Raw genomic sequence first — 17,864 nt, 5'->3', positions numbered from 1 at the left:
CAGTAATACATATTGGTGGTGGCGGGAGTGGTCGTCATCGTCATGAATGGAGCTTTTACCCATACTATCGAGCGCTGATGTTTGGAGCGCGCACGACGAAATGCTGCTGTTTGACGGGGTCAAAGTATTACAAAGAAAACGTGTGTGAGATCGAAGATTGGCAGACAAGAGATTCGTACAATGGAAGCCGATCGGAGGTTGACGAGAAGGCGAGAAATGAGTGAGGATGAAAGGGAAATGAATTTGAGCGATAATCGGTAGCGCAGCGCTAGCATTTCGTCTACACGTCAAGCCCCCACGCTAGCTCTCATCCACATCTCGTCCTTTTTCGCATCCACCCACCACGCTTGCTGCGCATTTGCTGACTGTTTATAATCTGCGACGCCCCGTGGCAGGCCGTCTTACAAGACAGGAAGCTCGTGTTAGCCGGAAACGCGGACGGGTGACCCGACTGGGGTAAGCACTCCCGCTGTAAGCACCGCCTTCCGAATCCAATCATTTCATCATCCTCTGCATTTCTTTTTTCCCTTCCTTTCTTATTCGTCTCGACAGACGCCCATCTTTGTCCATTGTGAGGCGCAAAAACGACACGCACGACTGCGACTGCGACTGCGACAACGGCAAAAACAGACATACTATACGCCCGGCGTTGCGCGAAGCGCGTCCATATCATATCTCGTGTCTCGTGAATATTTTGGCACCGCTCAAATTCGCTTCCTGCGAAAGGGGCCCTCCTTTCTCTTATCTCTCTCTCTCCTGCTCTCTCCTCCAATGCCCCGGTGCACGATACCACAGCGACAGCGACGATGGTGGCTAGCTGTACCGACTCAATTGGCATTAGCCGCCGTCTCTGTCGCGCTTCCGCTCGAGCCGCGCCAGGTCGATCATCAGCAGTCCCAGTCCAATAATGACACAATGGACCGTGACAATTCTCCTCCGAATCTTGGTAACAACATCTCACCAAAGGTTTGGGTGAGTAGCTGCTCTTACTTTATGTGATGCCTGATCTGCCAGAGCTGGAGTCGGGGCTTGATTGCGCACTGCAGTAACGCAGCATAGAGGTAGTCTCAGATTACTCATGATAATCCAGAGACCTTTGCTTGGAAAGAGCCGCAACTGCGGTCTTGACATCCGCGCTTGAAGGTTCTCTACACTTTTGTGTATCCCTTGAACTTCATGGGTGCCACTCCATGAGCGGGTAGCTCATCTATCCCGGCTATGCCGACTGAGATCACTCAAACGCGACCAGAGTCGCGTAATCATAATTGTAAAACCCGAGATTCTATTTCTGACACACTCTCATTAGGCCCCTGCAGTAGCCGTTGTACTCGTTCTCCTCGGCGTATTCTGCTTTGTCTGGACGCGTACCAGTGTCGTGAGCCGTCTCCGAGGTGTGGCAGCCCGCGCCGGACAAAATGGCACTTCTGCTACTAGGGAAGTGACTGCCTCGCAGCTTGCTGGTGGGACCACAACTAGCCGACGAACGGTGGGCACGCGTAATCCTAGAACGGGCCGGCGAAATCGGAGGACTCCAAGCCAGATCAGCACGACATCTCTACCAGTCTACATGAAAGAGCCGGGCGATCAAGAGCTTGTGATTTTCCGCGGACCAGAGGCTTTGGATGCGTCGGACGCCATCGCCGAAGCACGGGAGGCAGAAGATCAGGATGATGAACACGGGCACGACTCAGACTCGATAGGGATCCGAGATTCGCAAGCTGGCATGCTTGTACTGGATCCCAATCATGATCCACCTACTGCTGAACTTAGGCCTGATGAATCGGCCATGAGTCTCGGTGTGGGCGGTGAAGATGATGGAAACAGTCTAGACCCTGACACTTCGACGACGGAACTCTTGCCTCGTGGTCATCATCATCAACGGAACGACTCGGGCGATACTTCTGATAGTCGCTCGGTTCTGACGCGCCCCATGTCTGATGTACCCTCCGATGCGCCGCCAGATTACGACTTCGGAAATCATCAACGCGATTCAACTTCCTCAGCGGGTATCGAGCATCCACCAGGACTTACGAACACTAGTGTCACTGACAGCTCCAACTCCAACGCATCAGCAGAGCCGGAGCGGACATCTTCCCCTCCTACCAGCGTTCCTCCATCCTCCTCTCCGCTTCCAACGCATCCTTCAACGCCCGAACCGGCGCGTATAGCAGGCGGTCGGCGATCTCGGCTCGCCTCACGCGTGTCGAATCTTTTACATCTTCGAAACGGGAGCATTAACGAAAGCTCAGCCAGCCTTGCAGCCGACGCTGGTGCTGACGAATCCGCACGCGTTTCAGTTGTCTCCGTTAGCGTTAGGCCTGCAGCGCCCAACGAGATATCACTGAATGAAGCACCTGCGCCCCAATCACCGACGTCGTCTTCCTATCCTCCTGTCACCCAACAACAACAATCCCGCCATCGTCATTCCTCCAGTTCCACATCTACTCTTCCCATCCCTTTCCGAACTCTCTCGCGTCAACGCTCCCGCTCCTCAACTGCACTCACTCGTCAACGCTCCAACGCTACTCTCAGCTCACACAACCCTGCTGCCTCGCGTTCCAATGTTAACCTTACTTCCCCCTCCGCTCTCTCACTCTCACTATCCCTCGCGCAGGGTGCGAACCCCATTAGCCCTCCACTCTCACATACTCTCGTCCGTACCGAAATACGGTACCCACCTTCGGGACCGACACCCGAACAGGTGAAGTTCCTAAGTGCGAGAGATGGATTTGGGAGGTTCGGGTTGCCGTATGGTGATGAGGCCGTTGCACATGCTCAAAGTTCGCGATTAGAACTTCCGTTGGAGTCGCCACCACCTGCATTCGAGAGTCCAATAGATGAGGTTGGGGCTAGCGCTGCTCGTGCCGCTAGGGAAATTAATGAGGCTAGGGAAATTGGAAATAATAGGAGGAGCGAGGACGAACATCACGACGATGACGACGATGGTGATGATCCAGATGCCTTCATTGGTGCAAGAGACACGGAGAATAGCTCGTCGATGCGGAGCCGGAGCGCTGAAGCTCTAGCTGCGGAGACGCGTATACTCATGCCGTTGTTCATGTAGTATTCGTGCTCCTCGTCGGATCTGCTTATTGTTTTGCAGATGTTGAATGTCGCCGTACACAACTTATACGGCTGGTATATGGTCATTCACGAACTACACAATGCCTTCTCGGACCGTTGTATATGGCATCTTTCTTTCTCTTTTCTTGTCGTCTAGAAGTACGACTTCCTTCATTTGCTGTTACCACCTCATCCCTTCGCTGTTCATATGTTTTTGCACATTAAAGCTGTGACACCTGTTTTGCTGCGTAGTCCGATCCTGTCCATATACTGTCTTTCTTGTTATTCAGTTCCGTTTAACTGTCACTTTCCTCCCTTCTGCATAGCATATCTCTTTCTCCCGCATAACTCTCCTGCACATTGTTCTCGGGTTTTCTTTCTCGTTTTCCACTCAACGAAACGATTCAAACTGTCCTTCACTGGGTTTTCATTTTAAAACAGATTGACATCGTTTAACTTCTATGTACTTATACGAATATTCAGTTCTTCTACGCGCACTTTAATTTACTTCATTCCTCAGTTCATCCTGTTTTGATATGTGTTTGTTCTTGTTTCTCGTTTTTGTTTGGTTGTGTTTTGTAGTGTAGGTCGTAGAATATTGGTGTGGCACTTTGTTGATTGGTATCTCATATGTAAATGGATGGTATTTCTGGTTCTGGACTTCTTTTCTTTTCGTCGCGTCGTTAGAAGTAACTGGGTTCATTAAGATTTTGCACTCAGGGGGTAGGGAAATATTACAGATGAATGAACAAGAGAATAAGTACTGTAAGATCTAGGAATTTTCTATATTTCCTCGTTCAATAAATTAATTCCAAGCAGCACTCGCAAATACACCCCATACTTCGTTCGTCCTATAACTCGCGTAAGTAGCAACATCGCTCTCGCTGAACGTCTTTCCTCCTCCTCCACCTTGCTCCGAAGTGATCTCGTTTAAGACCTCGAGCACGTCCGTCTCGATGAAGTCAGCGAAAACGAAGTTGACAAGCGTGGAGTCGTCTGAGACGCCTGGAAGTGGATTGTTTGATGAAGAGTCTTGTGATGAGATATACACTGGGGAGGAATAGTGTGGGGGTGGCGTGTGGATTGTGTCGTCGCCTATTCCTGGACATGACTGCATCGTTCGTGTTAGGATTTGGAGATGTTCAGTATCTGGCCGGGAAACGACTCACGTCTGTAGTAACGTAGCCCATCGTCCCCACAGTCTCATTATCGTCCCTCCTCCCCAATTCACCCGACAGAACCCGATATCGTAAATCCATATCCTCAAGCCAAGCATTATACCTCATCTCAACGTCACCCTTCTCATACAACGTCTTCATCCACTCTCCCCTCCTCCTAGTACTCCTAGTACTCCTCTTCCTCTTTCCATCTGCCCCATACTCCTCATTCAACTTCCCCACTACCTGCTTCGCAACGCCATACTCCACCCCACTCACGAACAAGAAAGAGTTAGTAAACGGCGAAGCTGTCAGCTGGTCGTTCTTCGTGAATGCGCCTTTGAGGATGTCGAAGCGCTGAGACCCGCTGTTGGCTACGAAGAGTGCAGGTGTGTTGGCTTGTGTTGTATTTGACTTTAGAGCTATTGGGACCGCCTAATAATTCATTTAAAAGGGATAATATTTTCAGTTCTGGATTACTGCTGATAAGATTTAGTGATACAACAAACCTGTTCAATGAAAAGCGACAGTGAAGACCCATTACTCGGATAGGGATCCCTACAACCCCAGCACATCAACATTAACAAAAGTCCTTCCATTGGAACGAGGAAAGACTGGCTCACCGAGTAAGGGTATAATCCTGAGGAGCAATTCCATAGGTGAAGTTCAAATCAAATCTCTCCGCGAGCTCCCTCAGACCTTGGGACACATCGAGTCCATTAGGTGTATCAAAACTATTGTTGCTTCGACCGGTGTGGAACTATCGATATGTTAAAATAAATACACAATAATGAGAAGAAATGCATTGCCTAAGTGAGCTTGTATAAGTGTACTTACTTCGTAGATGAGCCTGTTGGTATCAAGGTATCGACGCGAGAAAGACAGATTCCCGGTCGACGGGACCTGACTGAAATTCAAGCCTGCGGGAAAATAGGACCCGACTTTCATGGATTAACAGGTATAGACTCACTCATCCAGCCTAACATCACACTTTCAATAAGCCGAATATAAGGAAACAAAAATGCACATACCGACAGTCTCCATATACCTCCCACTTGCAAGCGCCATCGAGCGTCCATCAAACTGAGCTGAAGGTAAACATCGAATTTACCTCAGTATATGAGCTCTCATTGAAGAAAATACGACGGAAAAAAATTACTCACTGCAGTCACGGATATGTGCATGACCTCCAAAAATTAAAATCGGCGTCTGAGGGTGAACAGCCCGAATGGCATTGAATACCGTCGGCCACTTGTCCTTCGAGACTGGCATGTGTCCAGCAAGAAGGAAGAGGTCAGGTTCTTCTGCGATCACTTCCGAGAACTGACGTGTTTCTCTTAGCAAACTGAAACAAGATAAAATCTAGGCAGACGTACCCATTGTTCCTTAACCATATCCTCAACCTTCTGGACCGTCGTCCCGTCATCGTTGCCTGTAAAATCGAATAAAACGCCAAGACTTGTAACCTTCTTTCCTAGTGCAGTTGTGAACTTCGCAAATCTCTCGCCTACAGGCACGCTGACATTTTGTGAAGCGTCGGAGCTGGAAGGGATGGTGATATTGACATTTGAGGAGAGGTATCGGCCATTCCAGTGCGGAGCGAAGTCGGTATGCGTGTCGAGAGTACTGTTGTAAACATAGAGTTCATGATTCCCAATTGCGAGGAGGTCATAGGGAAGCTTTTTGATGAATTGGTTTGACTGTATGTGGTTGTGTTAGCATTTCAAAGTTACATGATAGTGTGTAGGAATTTAAAAGATTACACTCACATCATGCACATCGATGCCCTCGTGTAAGGAAACTCACTGTTCCTCACAAGAGAATTCTAATCGCCCTTAGTTCACTCAACTACTGACTGGGATAACCTAGTACTCGAGCAAGGGGTCAGGGGAAAAGAATCCCCTTTACTCAGTGGTCAATACTGTCTTTTATAGGGGTATACATGTGTAGATACATGAGGAGAAAGTGTAACTAACTACAATGAGAATATATGTGCTTGTAGGTCCTACTGTGTAATGATCTGATGTGATCAGCAATGTAGTAGTAATAAAATACAAACCAGTAAACCAAATCCTTACACTCACCCTCTAGCATTTAGTCCTAAATGCTAAAAATTAGTAAAAAAGGCAGAAAACTTACTTAAAGTAACAATTAGTAACAAGTAAATAATAAAATACCTTGCCTATATGTATGGGAAACATCCTTGTAATGTATTACTACCTCTCTAAACTGATCCAAAGTCAATCCAGTGTGTATTGAGACAGTAGTAGTGTTCTGAACAGTAGGTAGTATAGTTCCAAACTATGTAAAGCTAGATAAAACATTAATAAAATTAAACATGGTCATTATTACTGTATAGTTAATTAGTAGGAAAGTTTCCTCTTGATTGTTATTATCAATATAACACTTTTCAAAGAGAATCAGTAGAGTTCCTAGGGAGATATAGTGTTTCAGCTCTTAAGTACTCTGAGATACACAGTATAAATCAATATGTACAGAAGTGGAAATTCCAGCAGCATAGTAATTACAAATATTCTCTTCTCCTGTGTCTTTAGGAAGCACAGAGGTAAATCCCTAATTAACAAAGCTATAACCTTCTTCCTCAATAGAATGTATTAGTATTATAGCTTCTAGCTGACCTTGTGTGTTTCTCTGCTCCTGTAGAATAGTTATACAATAATAGGTAACAGAGATGTATTCTAAAATTCCTCTACTATGTCCTTGATTTTTCCAATAGACTAGTTCCTGTAAATGTAATGTCTTACACTTGTATGAGTAGAATATCTCTAAATGTGTACTCTTTTGTGTGCAATAACTAACTGTGACACAAAACTGAATGTCCTGTTAAGCTTAATGTTCAAATACTAATTGTAGAGTGTAACCTAGAGTGTAATATCTGTCCTTGAATGAAAATATTGTTTCAATTTTAATAAGATTGTAATGTATGAGTCTAATATTACTAGATATGTGTGTATATGTATAGTATCTCTGTGTGTAATGAATGTCCTACTATATTCTCATACTGTTTCCTTGTGTCTCAACTTGTTTGTGTCTTTGTAAGTTGATTGATTTGATTCCTGAATCATTTAAGTATACTTTCAATGTCTTATAGTGTAATGTTCTATCACAATGTGTCTAAGTAGTATTCTCTACTTTTCTGAGTACTGTAACTGTCTGTATACTGTGTTGTTCCATGTATGTCTTAATAAAATGTTCTGTCTATATGTGTAGTAACACTGTCTAAAGTCCTGAGTATATACTACCAATTCCTTGTTCATTTAGCAAATCCATGTGTGGATTAATGTACTCTAACACTAACTTCCTGTCTTTCTGTGTTCTTGTCCTTGTACCAATGTATTCTTTCCTTATGTACTTATTGTGTGTTCTGTTTCCTATAGTACTAATACTGTCTAGTCCTGTGAAGCCCTTTACAAAATCATTTTGTAACAATCCAAGTAAGAAAATTGTATGTTCAAACATGATTGTATACTTAAAGAGTATGTATGTAATGTAATGTGTGTGCCTCTCACCCTCTCATTGAAATATGACTTCATTTTCAGTGTAAAATGTTTAGTACTGTTCTAAAACATATTTGTAGTGTTTGGAGAGGTCTTCTACATGATTTTGTACTTTAAACTGATTGTAACTACTTATTCCTAGAGTAGATTAAACTGTATCATTGTTTAATAAATGTTCTAGAGTGTCCTAATACTCTGTTTCCTTCTATAGCATTAAAGTATTATTCCTGAATGCTTGAATAGTCTGTTTAATCATTGCTAATCAACTATCACTCTAATGTTTGCTAACTGTATGTATATTACCTTTACTTTCCCTTAAAGTAGTGTAATAATCTGTTTAAGTAGATTAAGCAGATTGAGCAGATTGTCCAGGTTCTGAACCTGTTCTCTAGCTTGAAGTTGCCCTCTAAACTTCTGTACTTTGTTTCATACAATGTGTATCTGTTTCTGATCTCAATAGTGTCTTACTATTATTATGTTACATAGATTATAATAGTTTTACATCCTGTAGATTGTAATTGTCATTCTATAGCTTGAATATCTTGATTCTTACTATGTATCCTAAGTATATACACACTAGTACATCCATTTGAGTGTCTACAATGTTTATAATATGTCTAATAAAGTATTCTGAGTCTATTCTAATGAATCCTGACTGTCTGAAAGTGTATTTCACAATGTAATACCTTATGTTCTACTATAGATACAATGTATACTATAGATCCTTGTACTTTAAGCTGGTCTCAATGTTTCTGAACAATTCTTCATTATGAACTGAATAGTTTCATAGTGTAACATCTAATTGTACCTTATAGAACAATACTCTATACAAATTACTTTGATTGTACTCATTATAGACTGTTTCTTCAATCCTAAAGATAGAAATGTCTGTTCCAATGTTGTAGAATCAATATACCTGAATGTCTGAACATTCTCCTAGTCCTGAAATTGTCTGAAGTGGTTCTTTACTTTTGAATACCTTCCTTTACTGAATAGAATCAATTGTGTATACATATGTCTGTGTTTTTCTATTACTGTTAATGTATCTCCATACCTAATACTTATTCTAGAGTAGTATTATCTTATCCTCAATGTATATACACTTTGTCTTACTCAATGTACTAATGTCTGCCTTTTAATACATTGTGTAGTCTTCTAACTTAATAGAATACCTGTATAAATCGTTTGGATTGAAATATTTCTTAGTATCTAAGAGTAGTCATAGTTTATAATCTAGTAATGCTTGATAGATTGTCCTGCTTGTACAGTTTACTATTTGCATTACCTTATAAACTATAATACTATCTGGCTAGTTATATTCTAATTGTCTAACATTCTTAGGTCCTTTCCTAATGTCCTAGTATACATTCCTATTGTTTATAAACAGTCTATATTTCTTAAGAGTGTTGTTTTAATTTGTGGCTCTAAGAATCAGTAGTAGTGTCTCTAAAGTGTTTATATATGTGTTGCCTTACACTTATAGTGTCTTAGATTCCTTGAAACAATAGTTGTATGTATGTTTCCTAGTCCTTTCCATGTACCATATGTATCTATAGTCTTGTAGAATCCTTTCTACACTGTATACTTATGCTTTTGAGTGTAAAATGTTATTGTATACTTTATACAGTTGTCTGTGTCTTAATATAGCTATCTAGTACTGTTTCATACAGTTCTACTTGTTTACTGTACTATTCCTTAGTCCTATAGTCTTATAAGGTCTCAAATATACTGAATTTGCCCTTTCAAATATATTGTTTGTATGCCTGAACTTGTGTTCTGTTGTAGAACTCTCTTGTTCCATTACTGAATCCTTAGTATTACTTTCACAAAGTATCCAAATTAATAAAACATGTATATTACTACTAGATATGTAAGAATCTGTGTTATAGTCTGTAATTGACTCTAATTCTATATAGTTCTTACTGTCCAAGTTGTCTGCTAACTTATCTAAAGTAGTGTAACTGATACTAACATTACTAAATGATAAACAATTATCCTACACATTGTTCAATATGATTGTATTACAAGTAGGACAATTCCTAGCTAAGTGGTCATCTTGTTTGCAAATAAAACATAGTCCTTTTACTCTCATTTTGTCTAATTTTGATTAGGAATAATGTTTGAAACCTATAACATATGTTCTGTAATTGTTTTCTGTCTTACTTTCATACTAGTCATTGTTCCTCAATAGATAATACAATTGCCTAGCCTTTCCTTTAGTGTTTATACTACTAGTATGTATAGTATTCTGACTAGAGTCACTATAGTCTGAATCATTACTTTCACTATCCTGTAGAGTGAATTGATTGTTTCCTAAATTATCAGAACTGTCTGTATACAAATAATCACTCTAAGAATCATTATTATGTTCTTACAGATTAAAATGTTGTCTAGAATCTATGTACTATTTGATTCTTATAGATTCATTTGCTTTCTCAATACTTTCAAGCCTATCCTTGAAGATTGAGTAATCTATAGTGTCTGGATTTAAGCAATCTAATCATAATTACCTTTAGTACTTGGAATTCAATCCATACTATGCCTGTCTAGTCAAATCTTACTAAGAAATGTTTCCTAGATTTGTTACTTTCATTTCTAGGTTATACAAATAATTCTGAATGTTCCTATTACCTTGTTTCAAAGTATTGAACTCTTTCTATAGTATTTCAGTAAAGTTGGAAGGGAAACAAAAGTCTATAAGTTCTCTAAAGAACTGAGCAAGTGTCTATCTATACTTATAGTTTACAATCTTTTGTAAATAAAAATTCATTACTTTTCCCTTAATAAAACCTAGCATTATCCCTACTTGGCTCTTAGGGAAATAATAAAGTCCTGATTGTTTTATATACTGATTAACTTTAATAACAAACTTTGTATACTTCTACAAGTCTGGTTCACCTGAGTATACTGTAAGAGCTATTAGTTCTGTACTGTGTATCTGTATCTTCAATTTAAGGAGTTCTTTGTTCTGTTTCTTCCTCAAGTGTTTCTTGTACTTTTTAGTAGCTTCAGTATTACTCAAATCAATGTCTGACAGTTTGAATAAAGCATTACTTTGATTGTAGTCATTAGATGAAGAGGAATCCAAATTATTACTGTCTGAGTCTGATCCTAAGTCAAAATTTCCCTTTCTCTGTATCTTAGAGCTTTGTATTACTCTGTATGTATAACTATTCTTTACTAGGCTCTCTGAAGGTCTTACTGATGCAAATCTGCCTTTATGAACATTATTCAGTACTTTGCTATACTTGTGTCCATTGTTCATTCTTGAACTACTGCTTAAACTATTCTTATACTTACTATACTCAATATGTAGCTTTAAACTGTGTAGTTTACTGTACTCTGAATTAATATTGTTCTTACTAATACTACTAGTGTATACCTTGCCTAGAACTGCTTTCAATTGTGAAGTATTACTATAGGATTGTTTGTTCCTTTTATTTTTGCAAGGGGTACTCTAATGTCCTGAAAAACTTGGTATTTCTATTTAAGACCATATATATTTAGGTATTTCACTTTCTCTCTTATTCCTAAACCTGGCTAGAGTGTTGTATCTATTATAGTACTCCTGTACATTGCTTCTGTGTAATGTGTAGTCAATATCTACTATGTATAAGGTTAAACACTTGATTTTGTAAGTGTATACTTGATTTTCACTCTCTAAATCAAGTACTAATCCTTGTAGTTCTAATATGTGTTTACTTTTACTATCCTCAAAGTACTGTTCTGTAAATACAATGTCTGTTTTGCTTGGATAGTCTGAATTGATTTCACAATTGTATTGAATGTCTGACAGTTCCAGTTTTCATTCTGTTCCTTGTGCTTTACATTTTCCTTTTACTTTACACTTTCCTTTTGCTTTCTACAAATGTAATAGTTTGTCTAGACTCTTGAGTGTTTCTTCTACACTCTTAGATTAATAGTTCTGATCTCTATTGTCTATAGGTACTATAGTATGTCTGGCTTTTATTCTATAGCCTGCCTGAAGCATTTCACACTTTTCTGTTACTATACTATCAAGTCCACTCTTGTTTGATGAAGGAGTTACTTTCTCCTCTTCCTAGTACATTCTATCAAATTTGTACATTCTCTTATTCAAATCTTTAATGTTTATCAAACTGTAGAATGGGCTAACATGTTTTATGTCTATCTTAATTGTTCTAACTCTTACAATGTGTCTGAAAGTCTTACTTACCTTCTGAAAGTCTTGTTCCTTATTAAATCTCTATAGTTCTAATACTTAGCTCTCCTAACCTTTGTTACTCTTGTGTTCTGAGTCCTGGCTACTTTCTTTACTGTCTAAAAGAGTCTTAAGTGTTTTATTACTCTCTACATTACTGTTGTCAATGTGTTTCTGTTCTAAAGTAAGTGTGCTCACTAGATACTTATCTATACTCTTACTAATACTAACTATATGTACTCTGTAACTCTTGTACTAGCTTACAAATTCCTTAATACTTACTGTTAGCTCTCTATATTAACTTAGTGAATCCTTAAACCAAATTGTCTGTTCTCTATTAAGTAAATCCTCAAACTCAGTAGCCTGAAATTGATCAAGCAAATTCTCAAGCTTAATTGTCTGTACTCAGTCAGTTGAATCCTTAAACTCAACCTTCTGTACTTGATTGGATGAATCCTTGAATCTAATTGTCTGAGTGTTTCTACTCTTTGTACTACTATTTACTATTCCTACAAGTCTAGTAGTGTGAGTACTTACTAGTTTCTACTCTACAGTATGTATTTAACTAACTATATGTGTTAGTACAGTTACATACTTTAATTCTACATTATTAGTATGTACTAGTTTATTAGAGTACCTCTAGCCTTGTGTAGACAAGGACTTATTACCTGGTATAGGTTTATTAGGTTGTCTCCAGTCTACAAGGAACAAGGACTTACATTCTAGTATATTAGTATTAATATCTGGACTTGGGTACCCTCTAGGAATTGTCTGTCAAGGCTTGGCAACTACATTGTAATCAATATCCAATAGGTAATCTTGTTGTCTATTGTCTGTAAACTTAATATACACTTGTTTGTTCCTTTTTGCCTTTATAGATGCCTAGTCCTTGACTCATCTAATTAATACAAACCTTTAGCATATCTAGTGTTAGTCTATATCAATATGTAATAATGTGTTCCAGAAGTGTTCTACAGTATTCTAAAGCATTGTGAACCTACTAGGGGCCAATCTAGTAAGTAGTCTCTGTTTCTACTCAAAAATTGTAACTTTACTTACTAAAAATTCCTGATAGGTACTAGACAATAAGGGAGACCTAGAGTTAATTAGACCCTTTAGTTCCTCAGTGTCTAGCAAGGGGTTTCAGTGTTAGGTGGGTACAGTCAAAAATATGTAAGGAAACTCACTGTTCCTCACAAGAGAATTCTAATTACTCTTAGTTCACTCAATTACTGACTAGGATAACCTAGTACTTGAGTAAGGGGTTAGGGGAAAAGAATCCCCTTTACCTAGCAGTTGATACTGTCTTTTATAAGGGTATACACGTGTAGATACATAAGGAGAAAGTGTAACTAACTACAATGAGAATATATGTGCTTGTGGGTCCTACTACACAATGATCTAATACAATCAGCAATGTAGTAGTAATAAAATACGAACCAGTAAACCAAATCCTTACACCCCGGGTGGGAAACCATCCGAAAGGCCCGTCCCATCATGCAAATCACCTGAATCGACAAGAAGCAAATCCACACCCTTCTCCTTGGCAATCTCCTTCATATGGCGGACGAATGATGCGAAGTCGCCGAAGTCTGCAGAATAATTTGGCTCGGGTGGAGAAGCCTTTTGATGTCCGAGAAGCCAGCCATGAGAGTCGGTGGTATGGACGATATTGAGTTCTCCCCAGACCAATGGGCGCGTTGGCGGTGTTAACAGGGATATACCGCGTTTAACATGTTCATGCGAGTGTCCTCGAGCGTGTAAATGGTCGCCGCACGCATTTGCAGCGGTTGCGAACGCCGCTAAGGAGAGCGCAAGACGAGCGGGTACGGACCCGAGCATTGCAGGAGGATATTCGTAGCTGTGGGGCCAATCTGCTCACCGTTCGGCAATAAGTGTGGTCTGCCACTCATGGGGTTTTATACAACGGCAGGATAAAATATCGGCTGGAAACTTGCCGTCTTCGCGCTTGGATTGGCATCAAAAATAATCTTTGCACAGCGATCAATTGCTTGCCGACATTCCAAAACATATGTCCCTGCGTTACCCCATAGTGTGTTTGCTTTCGACTTCCCGTTGCACGCGATGTTTGACTTCTTAGGGTGCACTGTGTAGCATGGAGTATTTCCGAGTATAGCAGTAAAATATATGTGTAAAGGCTAAAGGAAGCACGTGATGATTTCCATTCCAGATCTGAGATGAGGTTCCTCAGGTCTTGCTTGTTCACGCGTGCATCAAATGCTAGAGGGTTAATTTGAATCCATTTCAATCCAATACACCAAGAACAATGTTTATTGTACATGTGGAACTAATATACCCCTATCCTTTTCCAGATTTTCCAGATTATCTGCATGAATAGAGAGCTAGTTGCACATAATTTCATCTCTTTGCCCTCCTCCTCTCCCCCAGAACTCAAGTCATTTTTACCCTTATAACGTGCTAAAAATGATTAACATTTTTACTTTTCATCTACGCAAGTGCCGGTATGGTTTCCTTTGTATGAATATTCGGCTCTTCTTCCACAGAACTTTACAGTACTGGAATTTACCTCACTCTACTATCATTTCGCATTCGTCGTTCTAAATTGGTTGTGTCTTATAGTGTAGACTGTAGAATACCAGTGTTGCATTTGGTAATTGCTACTTCACAAGTAAATGGATGGTATATCCGATTGTAGACTTCTCGCTTTTTCGTGATATCGCTTGTAATAACTAATTCATTGAGTCCATGGTAGGAAACTACTACTTTAAATGAGCCGAGATATACGAACGAGGTACCTCCTTCCGTATGTCTTCATTCAATCAATTCCAGGCAACACTCGCATACACACCTAGTACATTATTAGTCTTCAAATTTGAGTATAGACTTACGTCACTCTCGTTGAATGTCCTTCCTCCGCCTTGCTCAGAAATGATCTCATTCAAGGCCTGCAGAACGTCCGGCTCCGCGAAGTCAGTGAATACTAAGTTGATTGGCGTAGAGTCATCCGAGACGCCTGCAGGTGGGTCTGACGAGGAATCTTGTGACGAGATGTAGTCTGGGGTGGGAAAGAACGGGAGTGGTGTGTGGATGGTGTCGTCGCCTATTCCTGGACATGACTTCATTGTTTGTGTTAGTAAAGGAAACGCTAGACATCTGAATTTGAAGGGTAAGAGACGCACATCAGTTGTAACGTAGCCCATCGTTTCGGCAGTGCCATTATCGTCCCTCCTTCCCAATTCACCCGACAGAACCCTATATTGTACATCCATATCCTCAAGCCAAGCCCTATACCTCATTCCAATGTCACCCCTCTCATACAACTTCTCCATCCACTCCCTCCTCTTCTTAGTACTCCTCTTTTTCTTTGCGGCGGTCCCATCGTCCTCATTCAACCTCCCTACGACTTGCTTCGCAACACCATACTCTACCCCACTCACGAACACGAACGCATTAATATCCGGCGAAGTCGCAAATTGGTCGTTCCTCGTAAACGCGCCCTCGAAGATGTCGAATCGCTGAGACCCACTGATAGCTATAAAGGGCACAGGTATATCGGTTTGTGTTGTGTTTAACTGGAGGGCCGTTGGAATGACCTGGTATTATTTAAAAAGGCAACATGTTCAGTTCTGAACGGCTACTGATAGGTGCAGTGACTAAACGAACCTGCTCAACGAAAAGCGTAAGCTCGGACCCGTTGCTTGGGTAGGGGTCCCTGCAATTTTATCCCATCAATATTAAGGAAAGTCTAGCGAAAATATTCGCCCACCGATCAAGTGTATAATCCCGCGGTGCGGTACCAAATGTGAAGTTCAGATCAAATCTCTCTGCAAGCTCCCTCAGACCCTGAGACATATTGCGCCCATTACGAGTATCAAAACTATTGTAGCCACGGCTAGTATGGAACTATTGGTAGGAATTAAATGGATAAATAGAAAGAAAATATTCTGCTTTGTAAAGCTTATATGTAGGTGTGCTTACTTCGTAGGTGAGCTTGTTGGCATCAAGGTATCGACGCGAGAAAGAGAGATTTCCCGTAGACGAGATCTGGCTGAAATTCACACCTAAAGAGGATTACGATCCAACATTTTCAGGTGTTCAAAGACATGATATACTCACTCATCCAGCCTAGTATTATGCATTCAGTAAACCACATTTATTTAAGAATGCTTGGAAGCACACACCGACAGTCTCCATATACCTCCCGCTTTCAAGCGCCATTGAGCGCCCATCAAACTGGGCTGAAGGTACACATCATACTCGCTTCAGTATATGCGCTCTCATTATTAAAAGAATTACTGACTGCAATCGCGGATATGGGTATGGCCTCCAAAGATCAAAATCGGTGTCTGTGGGTGCACAGCACGAATGGCATTGAATACTGTCGGCCAATTGTCCTCCGAGACTGGCATATGTCCAGCGAGAAGGAACAAATCAGGCTCTTCTGTGATCGCCTCTGCGAACTAACATGTTTCTCTTAGCAGGATGCGGCAAGACAATCTCGGTAGACGTACCCATTGCTCCTTAACCATATCCTCAACCTTCTGGACCGTTGTTCCATCATCATTGCCAGTAAAGTCGAATATCACACCAAGACTAGTTACCCTCTTTCCCAGCTCGGTTGTGAATTTCGCAAACCTCTCTCCCACAGGCACACTGACATTTTGCGAAGGGTTAGAGCAAGAGGGGATGGTGATGTTGACATTTGAGGAAAGGTATCGGCCATTCCAGTGCGGTGCGAAGTCAGTATGCGTGTCGAAGGTGATGTTGTAGTCGTAGAGTTCATGGTTTCCAATTGCGAGGAGGTCATAGGGAAGTTGTTTAATGAACTGGTTCATCTATACATGGTCGCATTAGTATTTCAAAGGTTCTCTATAAAGAGCGGGACAACAGTACAATTAGACTCACATCATGACCATCGATGCCGCCGGGAAGGAAACCGTTTGAAAGGCCTGTCCCATCATGCACATCACCCGAGTCGACAAGAAGCAAATCTACGCCCTTCTCTTTGGCAATCTCTTTCATATGGCCGACAAATGATGCGAAGTCACCAAAGTCTGCCGAATAATTTGGCTCAGGCGGGGAAGCCTTCTGGTGTCCAAGAAGCCAGCCATGAGAGTCCGTGGTATGGATGACATTAAGCTCTCCCCAGACCAGTGGGCGCGTAGGTGGGGTTATCAGAGATGCACCGCGTTTGACATAGTCATGCGAGTGTCCGTGAGCGTGTAGATGCTCGCTACACGCACTTACGGTAGTCGCGAACACCGATAAGGAGAGTACGAGGCGGACATGAGCGGACCCGAGCATGGCAGGAGGAGGATGCTCGTAACTGCAGAACCACTTCGCTCACTGCTTGCAATCAGTCAATCATGTTGTTATAAGACACTGAGAGTGCGGGGAACATAATGCCGGGTGGAAATTTTCCATCTCTGCGGTGTCCGCGCGCATGGACTGGCACCAAAATTAGCTTTCGAATCGACACACTAGTCATTTGCTTGCAGACATACCGAAATATATGTCCCTAACTTATCCCGTGTGTTTGCTGCTTTCGAGTGTCCATTGTATGTACTGACAAGCAGTGCAGGACAGCATGGTACCCTCAGCTTGGCAGTAATTTTTTGTGCGTCAGGTCAAACGCAAAGCCATACCGAACTTGACGGTGTACAAAGAAATCATTATCAGTACACGTGATGACTACAATGCCGAATCCGGCTCAAATCGAACTTCCTTTTTCGTGCATCAATGATCGAATTCCCTGGACGGTCAGTTAGATACCGTTTCAATTCAACACGACAGACACAAAGTTCCTTGTACGTTATACAATACTGCGACTTTGATCTGTGGCTGATCTCTTTCCCTCCCCTTCCAACTCCGCTATGTAAGGAATAAGAGCCACTTTTCCATCTGAGCGTGTCGTATTGTTTCTGCTTCTGCTTGTATGAATATTCAGCTACTCTTCCGCTTCCT

General features: G+C 41.3%; 3 protein-coding genes across 3 annotated transcripts; 1 reads left to right on the top strand and 2 right to left on the bottom strand.

Moving 5' to 3' along the window:
* The first annotated feature begins 353 nt into the window (after positions 1–353).
* On the top strand, positions 354–3,713 carry FOMMEDRAFT_141222 (uncharacterized protein). The gene is made up of 3 exons (XM_007267392.1): positions 354–471; positions 553–972; positions 1,307–3,713. The coding sequence occupies exons 2-3, from the start codon at positions 772–774 to the stop codon at positions 3,062–3,064; spliced, it is 1,959 nt and encodes a 652-aa protein (XP_007267454.1). The 5' UTR covers positions 354–471; positions 553–771; the 3' UTR covers positions 3,065–3,713.
* Positions 3,714–3,868: 155 nt separating this feature from the next.
* FOMMEDRAFT_86703 (uncharacterized protein) lies at positions 3,869–13,760 on the bottom strand (the record flags this gene model as incomplete). The annotated part of the gene is made up of 10 exons (XM_007267391.1): positions 3,869–4,174; positions 4,233–4,655; positions 4,730–4,778; positions 4,844–4,980; positions 5,058–5,161; positions 5,252–5,308; positions 5,384–5,543; positions 5,597–5,920; positions 5,990–6,007; positions 13,380–13,760. The coding sequence occupies 10 exons, from the start codon at positions 13,758–13,760 to the stop codon at positions 3,869–3,871; spliced, it is 1,959 nt and encodes a 652-aa protein (XP_007267453.1).
* A 959-nt stretch (positions 13,761–14,719) lies between these two features.
* Positions 14,720–17,204, bottom strand: FOMMEDRAFT_134660 (uncharacterized protein; the record flags this gene model as incomplete). The annotated part of the gene is made up of 9 exons (XM_007267390.1): positions 14,720–15,016; positions 15,080–15,493; positions 15,564–15,612; positions 15,667–15,803; positions 15,879–15,961; positions 16,082–16,138; positions 16,201–16,360; positions 16,412–16,735; positions 16,806–17,204. The coding sequence occupies 9 exons, from the start codon at positions 17,202–17,204 to the stop codon at positions 14,720–14,722; spliced, it is 1,920 nt and encodes a 639-aa protein (XP_007267452.1).
* Between the last annotated feature and the right edge of the window lie 660 nt (positions 17,205–17,864).

Source organism: Fomitiporia mediterranea (genome assembly GCF_000271605.1).
Source record: "Fomitiporia mediterranea MF3/22 unplaced genomic scaffold FOMMEscaffold_7, whole genome shotgun sequence".
In the NCBI taxonomy this organism is placed as follows: Eukaryota; Fungi; Basidiomycota; class Agaricomycetes; order Hymenochaetales; family Hymenochaetaceae; genus Fomitiporia; species Fomitiporia mediterranea.
Note: the sequence above shows the minus strand (reverse complement) of the source record. Positions and strands in the feature narration are given on the sequence as shown.